At 44.5% G+C, this 13,375-nt stretch overlaps 1 protein-coding gene across 1 annotated transcript in view; it reads right to left on the bottom strand.

Moving 5' to 3' along the window:
- Positions 1-13,375, bottom strand: part of eys (EGF-like photoreceptor maintenance factor) — a 147,871-nt gene that overhangs the window by 64,256 nt on the left and 70,240 nt on the right. The window contains 4 exon segments of the mRNA XM_081714325.1: positions 2,275-2,366; positions 2,624-2,814; positions 12,459-12,636; positions 12,774-13,069. Of these exon segments, the coding sequence (XP_081570451.1) occupies positions 2,275-2,366; positions 2,624-2,814; positions 12,459-12,636; positions 12,774-13,069 (757 nt within the window).

Genomic DNA, 13,375 nt, shown 5'->3' with positions numbered 1-13,375 from the left:
AGCAACCTTCTGAATTCAAGTCAAGTACCTTAACCACTGAGCTATCACTGCCCTGTTCAAAAAAATAGGAGGAGGAAAAAGTTCATAATAGAAAAAGTGGCTGTTTAAATCATAACATTCATTTCATGGGGCTCTAAAGTTCTAAGAGTGTAGATATTTTTCTCTGGAGTTTAAAAACTTCATTGCTGCCATAGCAACAACCGGCAATGCGCACAGATGTGTCATTAATGCAATGTCCATTAGTATTAAAATGCCTCACCACTGAAAACAACAAATTCTTATTATGACAGTCCGAAGGAGTTCAACACAATGATTAGCAAACCTTCTCTCATGAAGCTGTTTATATCTCTTGCCAAATGTGTTAAATTTATATGCAACACATCTAGAGCACTTGCAGGTTGTACCACCGGAGTTATTATCTGAATGGTTACTTCTCACCCTTGATGAGCACACACACACACACACACACACACACACACGCACACACACAGAGTGAGAGAAAGAATAGTACTTATAATAGTATCAATAGTATTTATTTTTTTTTAAAAAAGAGCGAAACAAATGGCACCACAGATTTGTTGTTTGAGGGCATCCGTCCCCTTGAGCTCTCTTGCCCCTCATTCTCCGCCTTAAAAGACAACGTGCGTGTCTTGGACACACTGTTCTTGAACTGGATCCTGAGACTGGGAAGATTTCCAAAGCTAATTATGCGCCTCCAAACAACAGGGGACGAAAGATAATTACCTTAGTGCGGATTCTGGGCTAACGATGTGCAGCTCGAGGCTTAAGACCCTCGTCTCGTGATGGAGAAGGGAAAAAAAAAAAAAAAAAAACGATTCAAGAGGGAAGGTTGGGGTAAGGGGACACAGGCCGTTTGGCTCAGCCCGTAAGGCGGCGGAATGCCACGCCTCCTCTCAGCTCGGCGCACGAGGCCACAGGCCCAGCCGCTCCCGGAGTTGGTCCGGAGAGGCGGTTAATTTAGGGGCGCTCTGGCAGAGTGGCCTGGCTCCTCGCCAGAGGGCAGCCAGCCCTGGGAGGGTCCGGGCCCACCATTCCCCACAGAGCTCTATTACACATATAGAGAATTGCTCCTGACGGAGAGATCTATTAAACAGGCCGGCAACACCGAGGCCCGGGCATCAGCGACTCCTGCACCGGATAGGATAAATCTTCAGGGATGGATGTGTAATTCGAACTTTTTTTTTTCCCCTTTGAAAAACCACTGCCTTCCCTCTTTTCACCTCTGCCATGACAGTTGTTTTTCATGTCTTTAAATAAGATAAATGATTTGTGAGGCTGTTTGGATTTGAGGTGACGGTGAAAAATGGACGTGGCAGATTAACACCCTTAAAATGAAGAGCAGGTCGGGAATCAAGGCACTGCAGCCTTAAGTGACTAACGCGGAAGCGACACTGCTATTTTCTCTATACTTTTGAAGGTCTAATCATTATTTTCAAAAAATTTTATGGTCAAACATTTCATGGTCTGTCATGACTATTGAAAAATGGATCTACTGATTTTGTTTTGGAAAATTGGGACATGACATAAATCGTAAAATATCAACAATATATCAACAACATATCAACATATCAACTTTTTTTCATCATTTTGTTTATTATTTGTTCTCTTTTCCCTCTTTTCAAGTTAATTAAGCTAATTAAATAAACACAAACAAACACAAATAAACACAAACAAACACAAATAAACACAAACATATCTTAAAGTTGGGACTTTCCTCAAAGGAAGGCAGCGTTTCGAACTCACATTCACACACAATAAAAAATAAATAAAAATATGCGTGTGATGTGCCCCATGAGTCATCATTCAAAAAAAAATTGTAACACAGTGTTTAAAAATCTTCATTAAGTCCCAGCTAAGTCCTTTTTTAAGCTTCTGCCTTAGAAGTTAACGTTATGCCATAATTGTACCTCAGTAAATGGTCTGAACACGTTCTAAAATCAGCAAATGTAGAATACAGGCTCGGTTAGCAAAACGTGTGGACCTATTGCATCAGGCAATGTTCAAGTCATATTAGAATATCAAAACAGAAACGAACCTGTTTTTGCAACACACGCTGAGGACCTGCTACTATAAATGTATGACCGTCATGTGCGATTGTCATGTTTTGTGCAGGATGATCAAAACAATACTGGCATTACCAATACATTTGTAATACATTGTGCATTAGTAATTACACACCATATACTCATTGTACAGTGCAAATACGATATGTGCTAGACCATACTTTGAATGCTGTCAGGTGAAATCTGTTACCTCACATTCAACAGATACTCATTGCCATCATTGACCCGCATTCTGGTATTAATCCTCTGAATCCCCTTGTCTTGGGTGCAGGAAAACTCATACTGCAAAAGGAAGACCACTGCGTGAACACGGAAATAAACCAAGATATTAATTTGCAGAATAACCTGAGTTATAGTTAAGTAGAATTGAGGGAAGCTACACCGCGGAATAGACAGATTCCCACTGAACTAGTTTTTAAAAACATGTGCACGCATGATGCTGCTCATCCTTCTAATTTTGTCATCCCACAGCATTTGCTAGAGCTTTGCTAGAGACAGCCTTTATGACCTCCCCACAAAAGGTTCCTATATATCTTTACCTGTACGATTCCATTTTGAAGGTAGAGTTTGATGAAAAAGAGAGCTCCGGGCATGGGCCCCTGGTCTGCGTACAGGAGGGTTCCATTCCAGGAGTCAGTCTGAAAGCGCACTGTGATATTGCTCACTGCACTCAGGTCAGTACCCTCAAACTCTAGGAAGGAATCTCCGAAATATCTTCCATAGATGAAACCTAGGAGGAAGCCACACACAGGATGTCTTTATATCTGCGAAAGGATCGGACCGCTTTGTGAGTGATTGCACAAAATATAGACACCTTTTTCTTTCTTATAGAAAAGAAAAAGGGTAGAGGTGTTGCGGTAACAAATTTAAAACTGCAATGATATTAGATACGCTACATATGGCAAGTAAATTGCTATATTTGACAAGACTGAAAACAATGCATTTCGGCATGAAACAAAGTGATCAGTGAGACAGGACATTTGCAAATACTTGCATGGAGTGTTGAAACATGCCCCTATGTTTTTGCCTCATAGCGATAAATGGGCATAATTTGTTAAAGCAATATAACAAACAGAAGCCAAAGATCAATAAGGACCTGTGCACTGTTATCATAAAATCACATCATGCGGCAACAGCAAAGCATGGCATATAGAACATGACTCGTAAAGCTATGATGTAACCAGCTTTCTGCTTATGACTGCGTTGGTGACTTAAATAGACTTTTTTTTTTTTTTAACCACACTCCTTCCGTTCATCTTTCTGTCAGAATATCAGAGAGCCCGGAACGCAAATGGCTTCCATTCTCAAAGACTTCCATCATCATTACGGCTGGTACAGTAGCTTGCGCTTTCACACCCGAGCATGATCAAAGACAAGGCAGTGGAACTGAAAGTGTTCCATTACCTGGCATGACTTAATACTTTTTATAAGCGTTTTTTTCCCACTCTGCTTTAATTAGATGTAGACCAGGTCTTTGGTAGAACTTGTTTCATTCCAATTAGCAAAGGTTACAGAATAAGTTGGTCGCCTCACGCCGGCGGCTTAAATGTTCCTCTCTGAGCCTTCGATGCCCACGTCAGCAGGACGCAGCTGGAGAAATCCGCCTGTTACATTCCAGCGTGAGTAACACGGAGGGCATCCAAATCCCGATGAAGGGAGATTGATTACATATTCGAGGCACGGTTTCAACGCAATCAGTCGCTTGTATTCTCGATCAATCAAAGCGCCAACACACTGTGTTTTAAAGAATGCACGTGGGGCAGTAATGTGTTAGCGTGCTCTTCGCCGAGATCTCTGAGAAAGACTTTCTGCTGCACCAATTTAAGTAAACATTCTGAATAAAAAGCCTTGCGTCCCATCCCCCACACACCCACCATGCAGTAGATTAATATTAATCAATGGAATGTTTGCATAAGTGTGTTAATAACTGCATGTATCTACGTTTTGAAAACCTGAAATATCATAAGCTTATTGCAAATGACACCAAACCCCTGGGAGTCTTGGTTCTGAAAGAGGCTTGGTTAAATGGAAAGTCTTTAATGCAATACAGTTCTAAAATTATAATGCAACGATAAATGGTGATTAACAGTGCCATTATCGGGCAGCGTGTGAGCGTTCACACCACAACACGTGTTCGTTTGCCGCCGGCGACATCTGTATTTGTGCTTAACCTTTGTTAACTGCATTCTTTTCTACATCTGTCACAACAGTCAGCAATTGCTGGGCTGTTTTTCAGGAAGACATCTGACATCATCAAATTGACCGACAAACGCGACTTCATCGACTAGATTAGTGCGGCGGTGGTGGTGAGGGGTCCCTCTGGTTTGATGCACCTCCAATTTGCCTTATTCGCCACTTTCTTCGTCATTTTTTTTCTGGAGGCAACTTTAGGGCCTCTCAAGACAGAAACGCGCTCTGCTGTCCGTGCCTACTTCCTGGTGAGGCGTTTATCAGCACATTAGCGGGTGGACGTCGGGCACGGAGCAGTCGAGTGGCTCACGAGGCGACGCCAGGTTAGCAGTCACCGTGCTACAGAGCGCAGGAGCGGCAGCGGCCCCGGGAACAACCCCCGCTTACAAAAAGTGCCAGGGAATCTTAGGAACAGAGAGGCTGTGATCTCGGGATTATTCAGGGTGAACGCGGGGTGATGGTGATAGTCGGGGGGGGGGGGGGGCAACTCGCTCCCCTGGATTTCCAGCCGATTTCAGCAGCAGCGATGATGGGAAATTGGCCCTCTGGGGCCGAGCCAGTCACTAATTTGAGATCCTTGTTTGGATTGATGTAAGGCTTTGATGCGGTCGCTGGCAGCATGGGTATGCCTCATTAGCGCTTAGTGCCAGCTCCCATTGCCTATACTCCACTTTAGACATGTTGTGTTCAGAGACTCAGGTTAGCTGTTTTTTTTTTGTTTTTGTTTTTTTTTTTTGGGGGGGGGGGGGGGGGGGGGTGAGCGGGGGGTTTGGGGGGGACGACTGTGGTTGAAGTGGCCATCTCTGAACCCTTCCCTGAATAATTTGGAAAAAATGGTCACTGTGGGCCATACCTTCATGTGTGTGTGGGTGTGGGTGTGTGTTTGTGTGTGTGTGAGGGGGGGGGGGGGCTTCAACAGGGGGGGACTGAGCTGCCAAAAGACCTGAAGGGAAAGCCGGGGGCAGGGAGTGTCTGAAAAACAGACACAAACAAAGCAGGAAAAACACAGATGGGAAAAACAAACCTGATACACCGCCCATCATCTGGCTTGCCAGGTTACAATCTATATACGTGGATGTGAGTGCAGAACAAAACAAAATGAGAAACGGCTTGAGAAGTGTAGTTAACTAAGCCATCAGCGACATCCCACGGCAAACGGAACGTTGACATAAAGCTTGAGAGTGCTGAGAATTCTGGAAAATAACATTCAGCATCCTTGTTAAAACAGAAAGAATCAGTATATACTTCCCGGATTAGTAGTATCTGTTAGTATTGCTGCTACCTTTATTTTGATAGCTTGACACTTACTTGAAAACATGCATTCCTGCTAAACCTTGCAGTGCATGTCCTAGTATATTTTCCTTTATATAAACCTACATCCAAAACTACATTTCACTCTTTCGGAGGCTTGAAAGTCTTAAAACAACAGGCCCTAAACTTCAGTATACACATAAACACCAACTAGCCAAAACTGAATTTAAATATAGGCAGGTATTAGACAACTAAAGTGATCTCCCAATGAGAGAAAAGCAGACAAGGGGGTCCTGGAACAAGTGAAGCCCATTATCCTTCCAGAGGTCAAGTGTGGTACACGCTGTAACAACTGACTTCAGAGCAGCAGGAGAAGTCAAACATGGTCTTCAAAGAATTTAAGAGATCTTTGTGGCTATACAGCAAGCACACAGAATTGTTTATTTATTTACTTGCTATTAGTACACTTCAATTACCTCAACGAACTAGCACTCTATCAACTGCTTGGGGTGACCAACTCCAGGGTGCAAAAACACCGACCACAGCACTAAATATTCAAGTCACTGTAAACGCTGTAAAGGTAAACGCGGCAAACACATACCGAGGGACTTGCACTACAGAAGTTTGTTTGCTATACTTGCACCAATGGTACACTGTGACATACATTAGGTCCATTTGACCTACGCATCTTAAACACACGCGCATCCAGTCTGTTAGTAGATTGCTGTTGGACAACACTCGTAGGCCAGAAACAAACAGCATAGGGGAGCCTGAATAAATAACTCCCTGCTTCAAGATGAAGTTTGCGCTGCTTCTGCAAACCACAGCTAATGTTGCGCCATGCACAGAACATCATGGGTCTCTGGTCTCGGCGGTGTTCATCATTCCGAATAATAGATTTTTTTTTCTTTCTCTCTATAAGATGTTACTGCTAATATTACCATTAGTCAGTGTGAGCTATTGTATTCTAATGCTCAATCAATTACCGGTCTTTTTTTTTTTTTTTTAAACGCTTGTCCGACTACGTTTTCTTTCATTTAACCTTCCAATCTCCAGTGAATGTCACACTACATTTTCATCAGACAAGAGCATAAACGAAGTATGAAATGAATGTGATGGGGTGGCATTAGGCATTTCTGTGTGCACACATGCACCCCCCCCCCCCCCAACACACACACACACACACACACACACACACACACACACACTCGCACAAAATCACACACACACACCAAACTGGTAGAGTGAGCAGATTGAGAGTTTGATTGACAATTTACCAGAGGAAGTTTAACTGCCATCATGATGTTCATTTGTAATGAACATAAGCTTCTATACAATTGGGTGGTGCCAATTATTTTCACAGGCAAAACAAAGACTGTTAAACAAAATGATGGCTGATGAGTTTGTCCAAGATACGAAGATATGCGCAGCGTAATATGTTCTGCAATTGTATTGTCATATGAAAGCATGTACGCATACATGCATACATGCGCGTACATACGCAGTCTTCCTCTCTTTGGGGGCTTTCATACATGACTCAGCAACATCTCATCAACAAACAAAAGGTGTGCCATTGCATTCATTTTAACTTTGAAAGTCACATAATTCACAAGACCGAGACAATGAGATACAGGAGAAATTTACAATCCCAACTGCAATTATGCCATTAAAATAAGGGGCCTGTAAAAACAACTGTTGCCTGATTCGTGTGCAGTCACTTAATACTCGCATTAGTTTTGTGTGCCACATTGTTCATTAGTTATAGACATACATCTAAGGTTAGAACAGAGCTTGGTGTGGGTTCGCTGAGAACAGCTCCAGCAATAGACTTGAATGCTGTGCATCTAACATTTTTTAGCGTGACATGTCCCAGTTCTGCTTCATGTTTAACTATACATATTTACATACTTATTATTCTGTTATTAATATGCATTATTCTAATTTAAATATTTGATGCATTGTAAATCCTTTCTGGGACTATTGTGATGCTGGTATTACAATGCCGTCTCACTGAAATGAAACATTAACGGCATTAATGGAACATCTTCATAAAGGCGACAGGCCCGACACACAGCTGGGATGCCACACCAGGGAGGCGGGTGTGCAGCCAAGCTGCAGTTCATGAATACCGCTCATGAATATGCATCTGCTCCGGTGACATTAGTGACACCCCCTTGTTTCATAAGACTAGAGCCGCAGAACACAACGCCTCCGAGCTGTTACAAATGGCGGACAATTAGGAGGCAGGCAGCGCGGAGGTGAACCTTCCGCCAACCTTGTTTATTGTAGGGTGCAGCCTCGTTTTGATCATGAGCACAGGGATAAAAGGAAAAATAGCTAAAATAAATTAATAAGGCAAAGTAAGGAAGCTTAACTGATCAATCCTCTAACAAGCGGCTTTGTGATTTAACATGCGGCGAGCGATGCGCTACCGCGGAAGGGATTTGTGCAGGTGCAGACTGGCCTGGAGGTCCTCTTTGTCCCGCTCCCCAACAAGCTGATTTCAAGGGGCACAGCTTGGGCCTTTTCATCTGCCCAGGCTGCTGGCGACCGCACGGCCCTGCACGACGGCGATGGCTTCAGGAGAGCGCTTTGGCATCACCACTAGTCTCTGCTGAGCTCTCTCCCATCTGGGCCTGACAGATTTCCCTCACCCTCCAACGTGCAGGACTCCAGGCCGTAGTACATCCTGTAAGGGCTGCCACCAACTCGCTCAGAGTTATTTTTCTTAACACAGGCCTTGCAGAGGGGTTTCTCCAGGCTCCAAACGGGCCCCTCCCGTTCGGTGACGGCAGCCACTATTGGCTTCGTGTCTACGGAGCAGGTGGCATGAGCTGAACCGCCGTCTTTCCACCGCTGTGTGAAACGGGCTCGCCCGCACGGAGCAGGCGGAGGACGTGACAGAGGACGTGATGGAGCACGCTTGTGAGACTGTTCTCCGCTGCACCAAGGGCGCTGGACAGCGAGCTAGACAGACCTCGTTAGGTGCTCGGCGAAAGCGTCTGTGCTCCATGCAGTCATCAATTACGGCACCACGGCTGACGAGAGGCCAGGATTAAACACACAGAGAGCAGGCTGATGGGGCGGCTAACGAACCGAAATGAACAGCGGCGTGGCGGTGTGCACGTAGGGCTGGATGGCCCAAAGTCCCATGTCCGCTCGTTAGTGATGGGGACGATATCCCGTTCGGGGCCAGTCTGCGACACGGGTAACACAGGTGGTCGCCACTGGCACAAAGCGGGTGAGTGGTGGTGTGATTCATATTCCAAACCCATAAAAACGTTGGTGTCCTACCCTCAACATCTTTCACTACATTGACCAACCTGAAGAAAAACCTCAACACCAAAGAAAGCAAACAGCGCCCCACACCCTCTCTAATCTGTCAGGCAGATAGCAGGATTTAGAAAGGATTAATTAAGTGTCGTGAGCATTGCATAGGGCTTTTTATTTTTAACCAGTCTGTCACAGATTCTGAAGTGAAAAAGATCACAGATCATGAAAAGAAATAAATCGGTGTCAGCGACACAATATTGAAAACAACAACAAAAGAGGAGAAAAAAGAGAATACAGAAGTTAGTGTTGATATTGTTTTATTTTTTATTACAACTTTAAATGTCTTATTTCAAAAGGTAATGCTAGGTACCAGTAGTGTCAGGCTACACCTAGTGCTGGCAAAGTGCCCTTTGCTACAGGTTAACGTTAGCTAATAATATACAATTAACAAGATAACAGCAGTTAATGTCAGCTTTAACCAGTTCACTTCTATATAAATTCATAGATATTTTATTACGTATATATATGTAATATACATATTATTACATATACATAATATTACATATGATATTTTATTACATATATGTGTGCACGCACGCGTGTATATATATATATATATATATATATATATATATATATATATGTATAAAAAACTTTTAGATTTTATGTCATTCATAAGAACCCCAAGAGTCTGCTGTGTGTCAATCTCATCCAAGAGTCAGAAGACGAGGCGAGGATGAGATACAGAGAGACTATTTTATGGTTATGCTTTTAATCATTAACTATTGTAGGATCTTTTTGATTTGTTTCCAACAGAGTTAACAGGTATTGTGTGTGTGCGCACGTGCGTGCGTGTGTGTGTAAGAGAGAAAGACTGCAAACAGAAATGTGAGCAGATAAGTATATGCATACTTGCATGTGTGTGGCCTTTTTTGTTTTGTTTAAAGTTTGACCTGTTTCATACTCCCCCGTTTCCTTATAATTACAATATAGTCGGTAGTTTGTTTGTAAAGAAAGAGCGTGGGGGGGGGGGGGGGCCACAGTGTGGCGTGTAGCAGGTACAACCAATATGTTTGTCTTTCACACTTTTGATTCAAGCGCTGGATGGGGATGAACCTATTTGTTTGTTTGCTTTCTGCAGTTACTGCACTCTGCTGGTCTTGGATTAGATGCTCACATTGTATGCCAGGACCACGGTTAGCTTTATATGGGAAAGCAATGCTCTTTCTACAGTTCCCAGGGCACTGACACTATTTCAATACCTTTCTATTTTACTTTGATTTCGAAGTGCCAACCTATTCAACCACTTGTAAGGGGGAAGCATTTTGTATGCATGCATGCATGGGAGTATATACGTACGCATTCGGTTATTTATTTATTTGCTATGTTTTTCATGTGCTTCAGTTGCTGCTGGTCTGCTGGTTGAAAGTTCTAGAGCTTGCACACATGCGCACACCACCGCACACATACACAGCATGCCAGAATGGTGCTGAAATACATACTGGAATGGGATGTCAGATGTCATTCCAAGCCCTATTGATTTTTGCTTCTCCTTAAATAACTTGCAAAAATCTTCGATGTGCTTGCAGCAGCATAAGAGCCCATCGGTTCAGCACATGGCTTGCCACAGCAGTGAGTGACATTTTTAACCCACATAAATCAATATGGATATTTTCATATTCCTTTGGAAAGACTCATTCGGATGTTTCAAAAACACTGGGTTCCCCCAGATACACGCTCATTCATTCATTCTCTCATTCATTCATTAATTCATTCATTTATTAATCATATTTTACAGGCATGTCATATGGGAAATGCCTGTACAGTTGACGCACTGCTATCCTGCAGTTTTTGAAATGCCAATTTCTGTTTATGGATTATACGTTTTAGCACAGATAGACTTGACACAGACGAACTATTATGCAAAGAGCATATATAAATAAAGTGGCTTCAGAACCAAATTCAGATCAATCTGCCCGATCTGAATTGGAATCACGTCCTTTCAAGCGTAATGTGACTGACGCATTTACTCGCACATTATTGACTGATTATCCTTTCAGCTCCAACGCACCGCTAGCTTTTTGAGAAAGCGGGTTCGATGCAAACTTTAAACGGAAGCGTGGGCCATGTGCCAAAGCTTTGGGCGGGGGGGGGGGGGGGGGGGGGGATGCAGGGACAAATTAATGAAAACAATTAAAGGATTAAAGTTCTCACGGCAGAGAAGTCGTCCCCGGAAACCCGACGCGCGAATGCGCTGCGTGGGCGAGCAACGCGTGACTGGAGCGACGCCGCTTTCTCTCCAAAGGACCACTTTATGATGGCTTGTGTTGGCGGCGGGGGGAATAATTCCTTTTGCTCGGTGAAGATACAAAGCTCTTGATTCATGGGAGACCTCAGGCACGGGCCGCAACGGTGGGGTGGGCTGGAGACGGGCTGAAACGAGGTAAGCAAAGGGACGGCGACGCGATTATGCCGTCGGGCTTTGAACGCTAAATTGGAACACGCCGCACAACACTGGCTAAAATACAATTACCTTCCCGTTATTGTGCAAGTTGTGAATGCCAACTGTAATTCAGTTGCGGTGGGCAGCTAGAACATGAAGAGGGGCAGAGATGGTCCAATTTAAAATTAAAGGGGTAACGCGCATGACACGTCATGTCTACAAGCCGCTCCATCCCTGACTGTCAATCACCATGCCCACACCAATCAGCCTCGCCTGAATATTAGCCCTACCCACCTATTCCCCCACTGATTATTTCCTGTATAATTTCCTGAGTTTTCCTTTTTGTCATTTCTAAGTATTGTTTGCCTTTTAGTAAAATCCTGATTTCTTTTTGATCGTTTCTTCCTTCGGTTTATGACCCTATCCTGTTCTCATGGTTTTTAGCTTTTGCATATTGTTTTTGGCCCTGTTTGTTCTTCAGGACTCCTTTAGGCCTGGTGCATGGACCCCTCCCTGCCAATGTATTCATTACACATGTAGTTAGGATCAGGGTAAATTTGATTACTACTTTACTAGTCATGCTGGTAGTTGATGTTGTGTTACATGTATAGCATTTGGCAGATGCTGGTTTCCAGAGTGACTCGCAAGGATCAGTATGAGCATATTTACTTGGGAATTAAGCACATGAACTTGGGTGACTCACTACAACAGGTAAGCTACTGGGGAGGACATAGGATTTATGTTAGAAACTACATTTTAAATGTTAGATTCTGTAAGTTTGATGCTATTTGAATCATGCGTGTTGACGGTATATCGCATCTTCACCGCCTTGCTGCGTCCTGGCTCGCTCGCTACAACACCACATGACACCTGCTCATACTTCGCATAAACCACACTTCCTTCGGCTGCCTCGCACCTTCGGTTGCCGGAGGCATGGCCTAACGCCTCTTGCAGCAAGCTTGTACAGCACTCGGTCTCAGTGGCAAGGTCATTCGGACTGGAAGTGTCAGCCAAATGGACAAACGTAAAACGGTCGTTTACTGGGAGTCTCACGAGATGGCGGCGTCCGAGATGGCCTCTAAGGAGGACAGGTGGTGATGTCCTCACCGTGACTCCAATATCTATATAGTGGTATATGTGTGTGTGTGTGTGTGTGTGTGTGTGTGTGTGTGTGTATGAGTGACAGAGAGTGAGTGAATGAGAGAACCTTTGGGTACCTGCTGACCTCTGGGCCTCCAGCACATCATCCACGTGCGATGTGGTGAATTGTGCAGCGGGCGTGGTGGGGTCTGGGGACCCTGGACTGAGGCCGAGGGCGGGTACAGGCGTGGCGGTTTCTGCCCTGTCAGGAAGGAGACGCGAGGACGGGTGAGACACAGGACGCAGGGTCAGACGCTCTCGTTTGTATGAAGACACAGAACGAGGGAAGGAAAGACTGACGTGACACAATGCGAAGAACACAAGGCACTCGTCTAGGTTTTCCAGGACCTTGGAATTCTGCCTTTCAGCTAAACAAGGGTGCAAATTAGGGCTTTGTGTTGGCGGGTGGGCGTGTGAGTCGCGGAGCTCGGTGTGTCAGTGCGGCTGCGTCTGGGACAAAGAAACGCACGCCCGCCTGGTTGCTGGAGGTGGGGAGGACGAAGAACGGGGGAAAAAAAAAACAAAACTATGAACTCGCGTCTGAGAGGCTGACAAAACAGGGCGACTGCAGCGGAGGTGGGGAAGCACGTCTGCCTGCGGCCTGGGTCGTTGGGTGCGCACGGTCCCTGGTCGCACAGCTGCGGCAGGCACTCATTAATGTGTTCCTCACAGTGAAGGCCTGTCCAACCTGCCAGGAACAAGAAATATATGGGGTTTTTTTTAATAAATAAATAAATTTGAAAGAGAGAGAGAGAGAGAGAGAGAGAGAGAGAGAGAGAGAGAGAGAGAGGAAAGAAAACAGAATGGCATGAGGAGACCATGCCAGTCAACTTTTTTCCCTTTTCGCTCACTTTTTCTTGTTTTTTTTTTAAACCAGAGTGAATGTCAGTCACTGCATTGATTTGCTTTAGCTCTTCACGTGTATGTACACCTGTGCACAAAGAAGCTGAGGAGGGTGGAATGCAGTCTGATCATCTCGCAGGGCTGGGTCCGG

The sequence above is a fragment of the Electrophorus electricus genome, chromosome 5 (assembly GCF_041902795.1).
Source record: "Electrophorus electricus isolate QZ-2024a chromosome 5, ASM4190279v1, whole genome shotgun sequence".
In the NCBI taxonomy this organism is placed as follows: Eukaryota; Metazoa; Chordata; class Actinopteri; order Gymnotiformes; family Gymnotidae; genus Electrophorus; species Electrophorus electricus.
The sequence above is the reverse complement of the archived record's forward strand: the minus strand, read 5'-3'. Positions and strand labels throughout refer to the sequence as shown.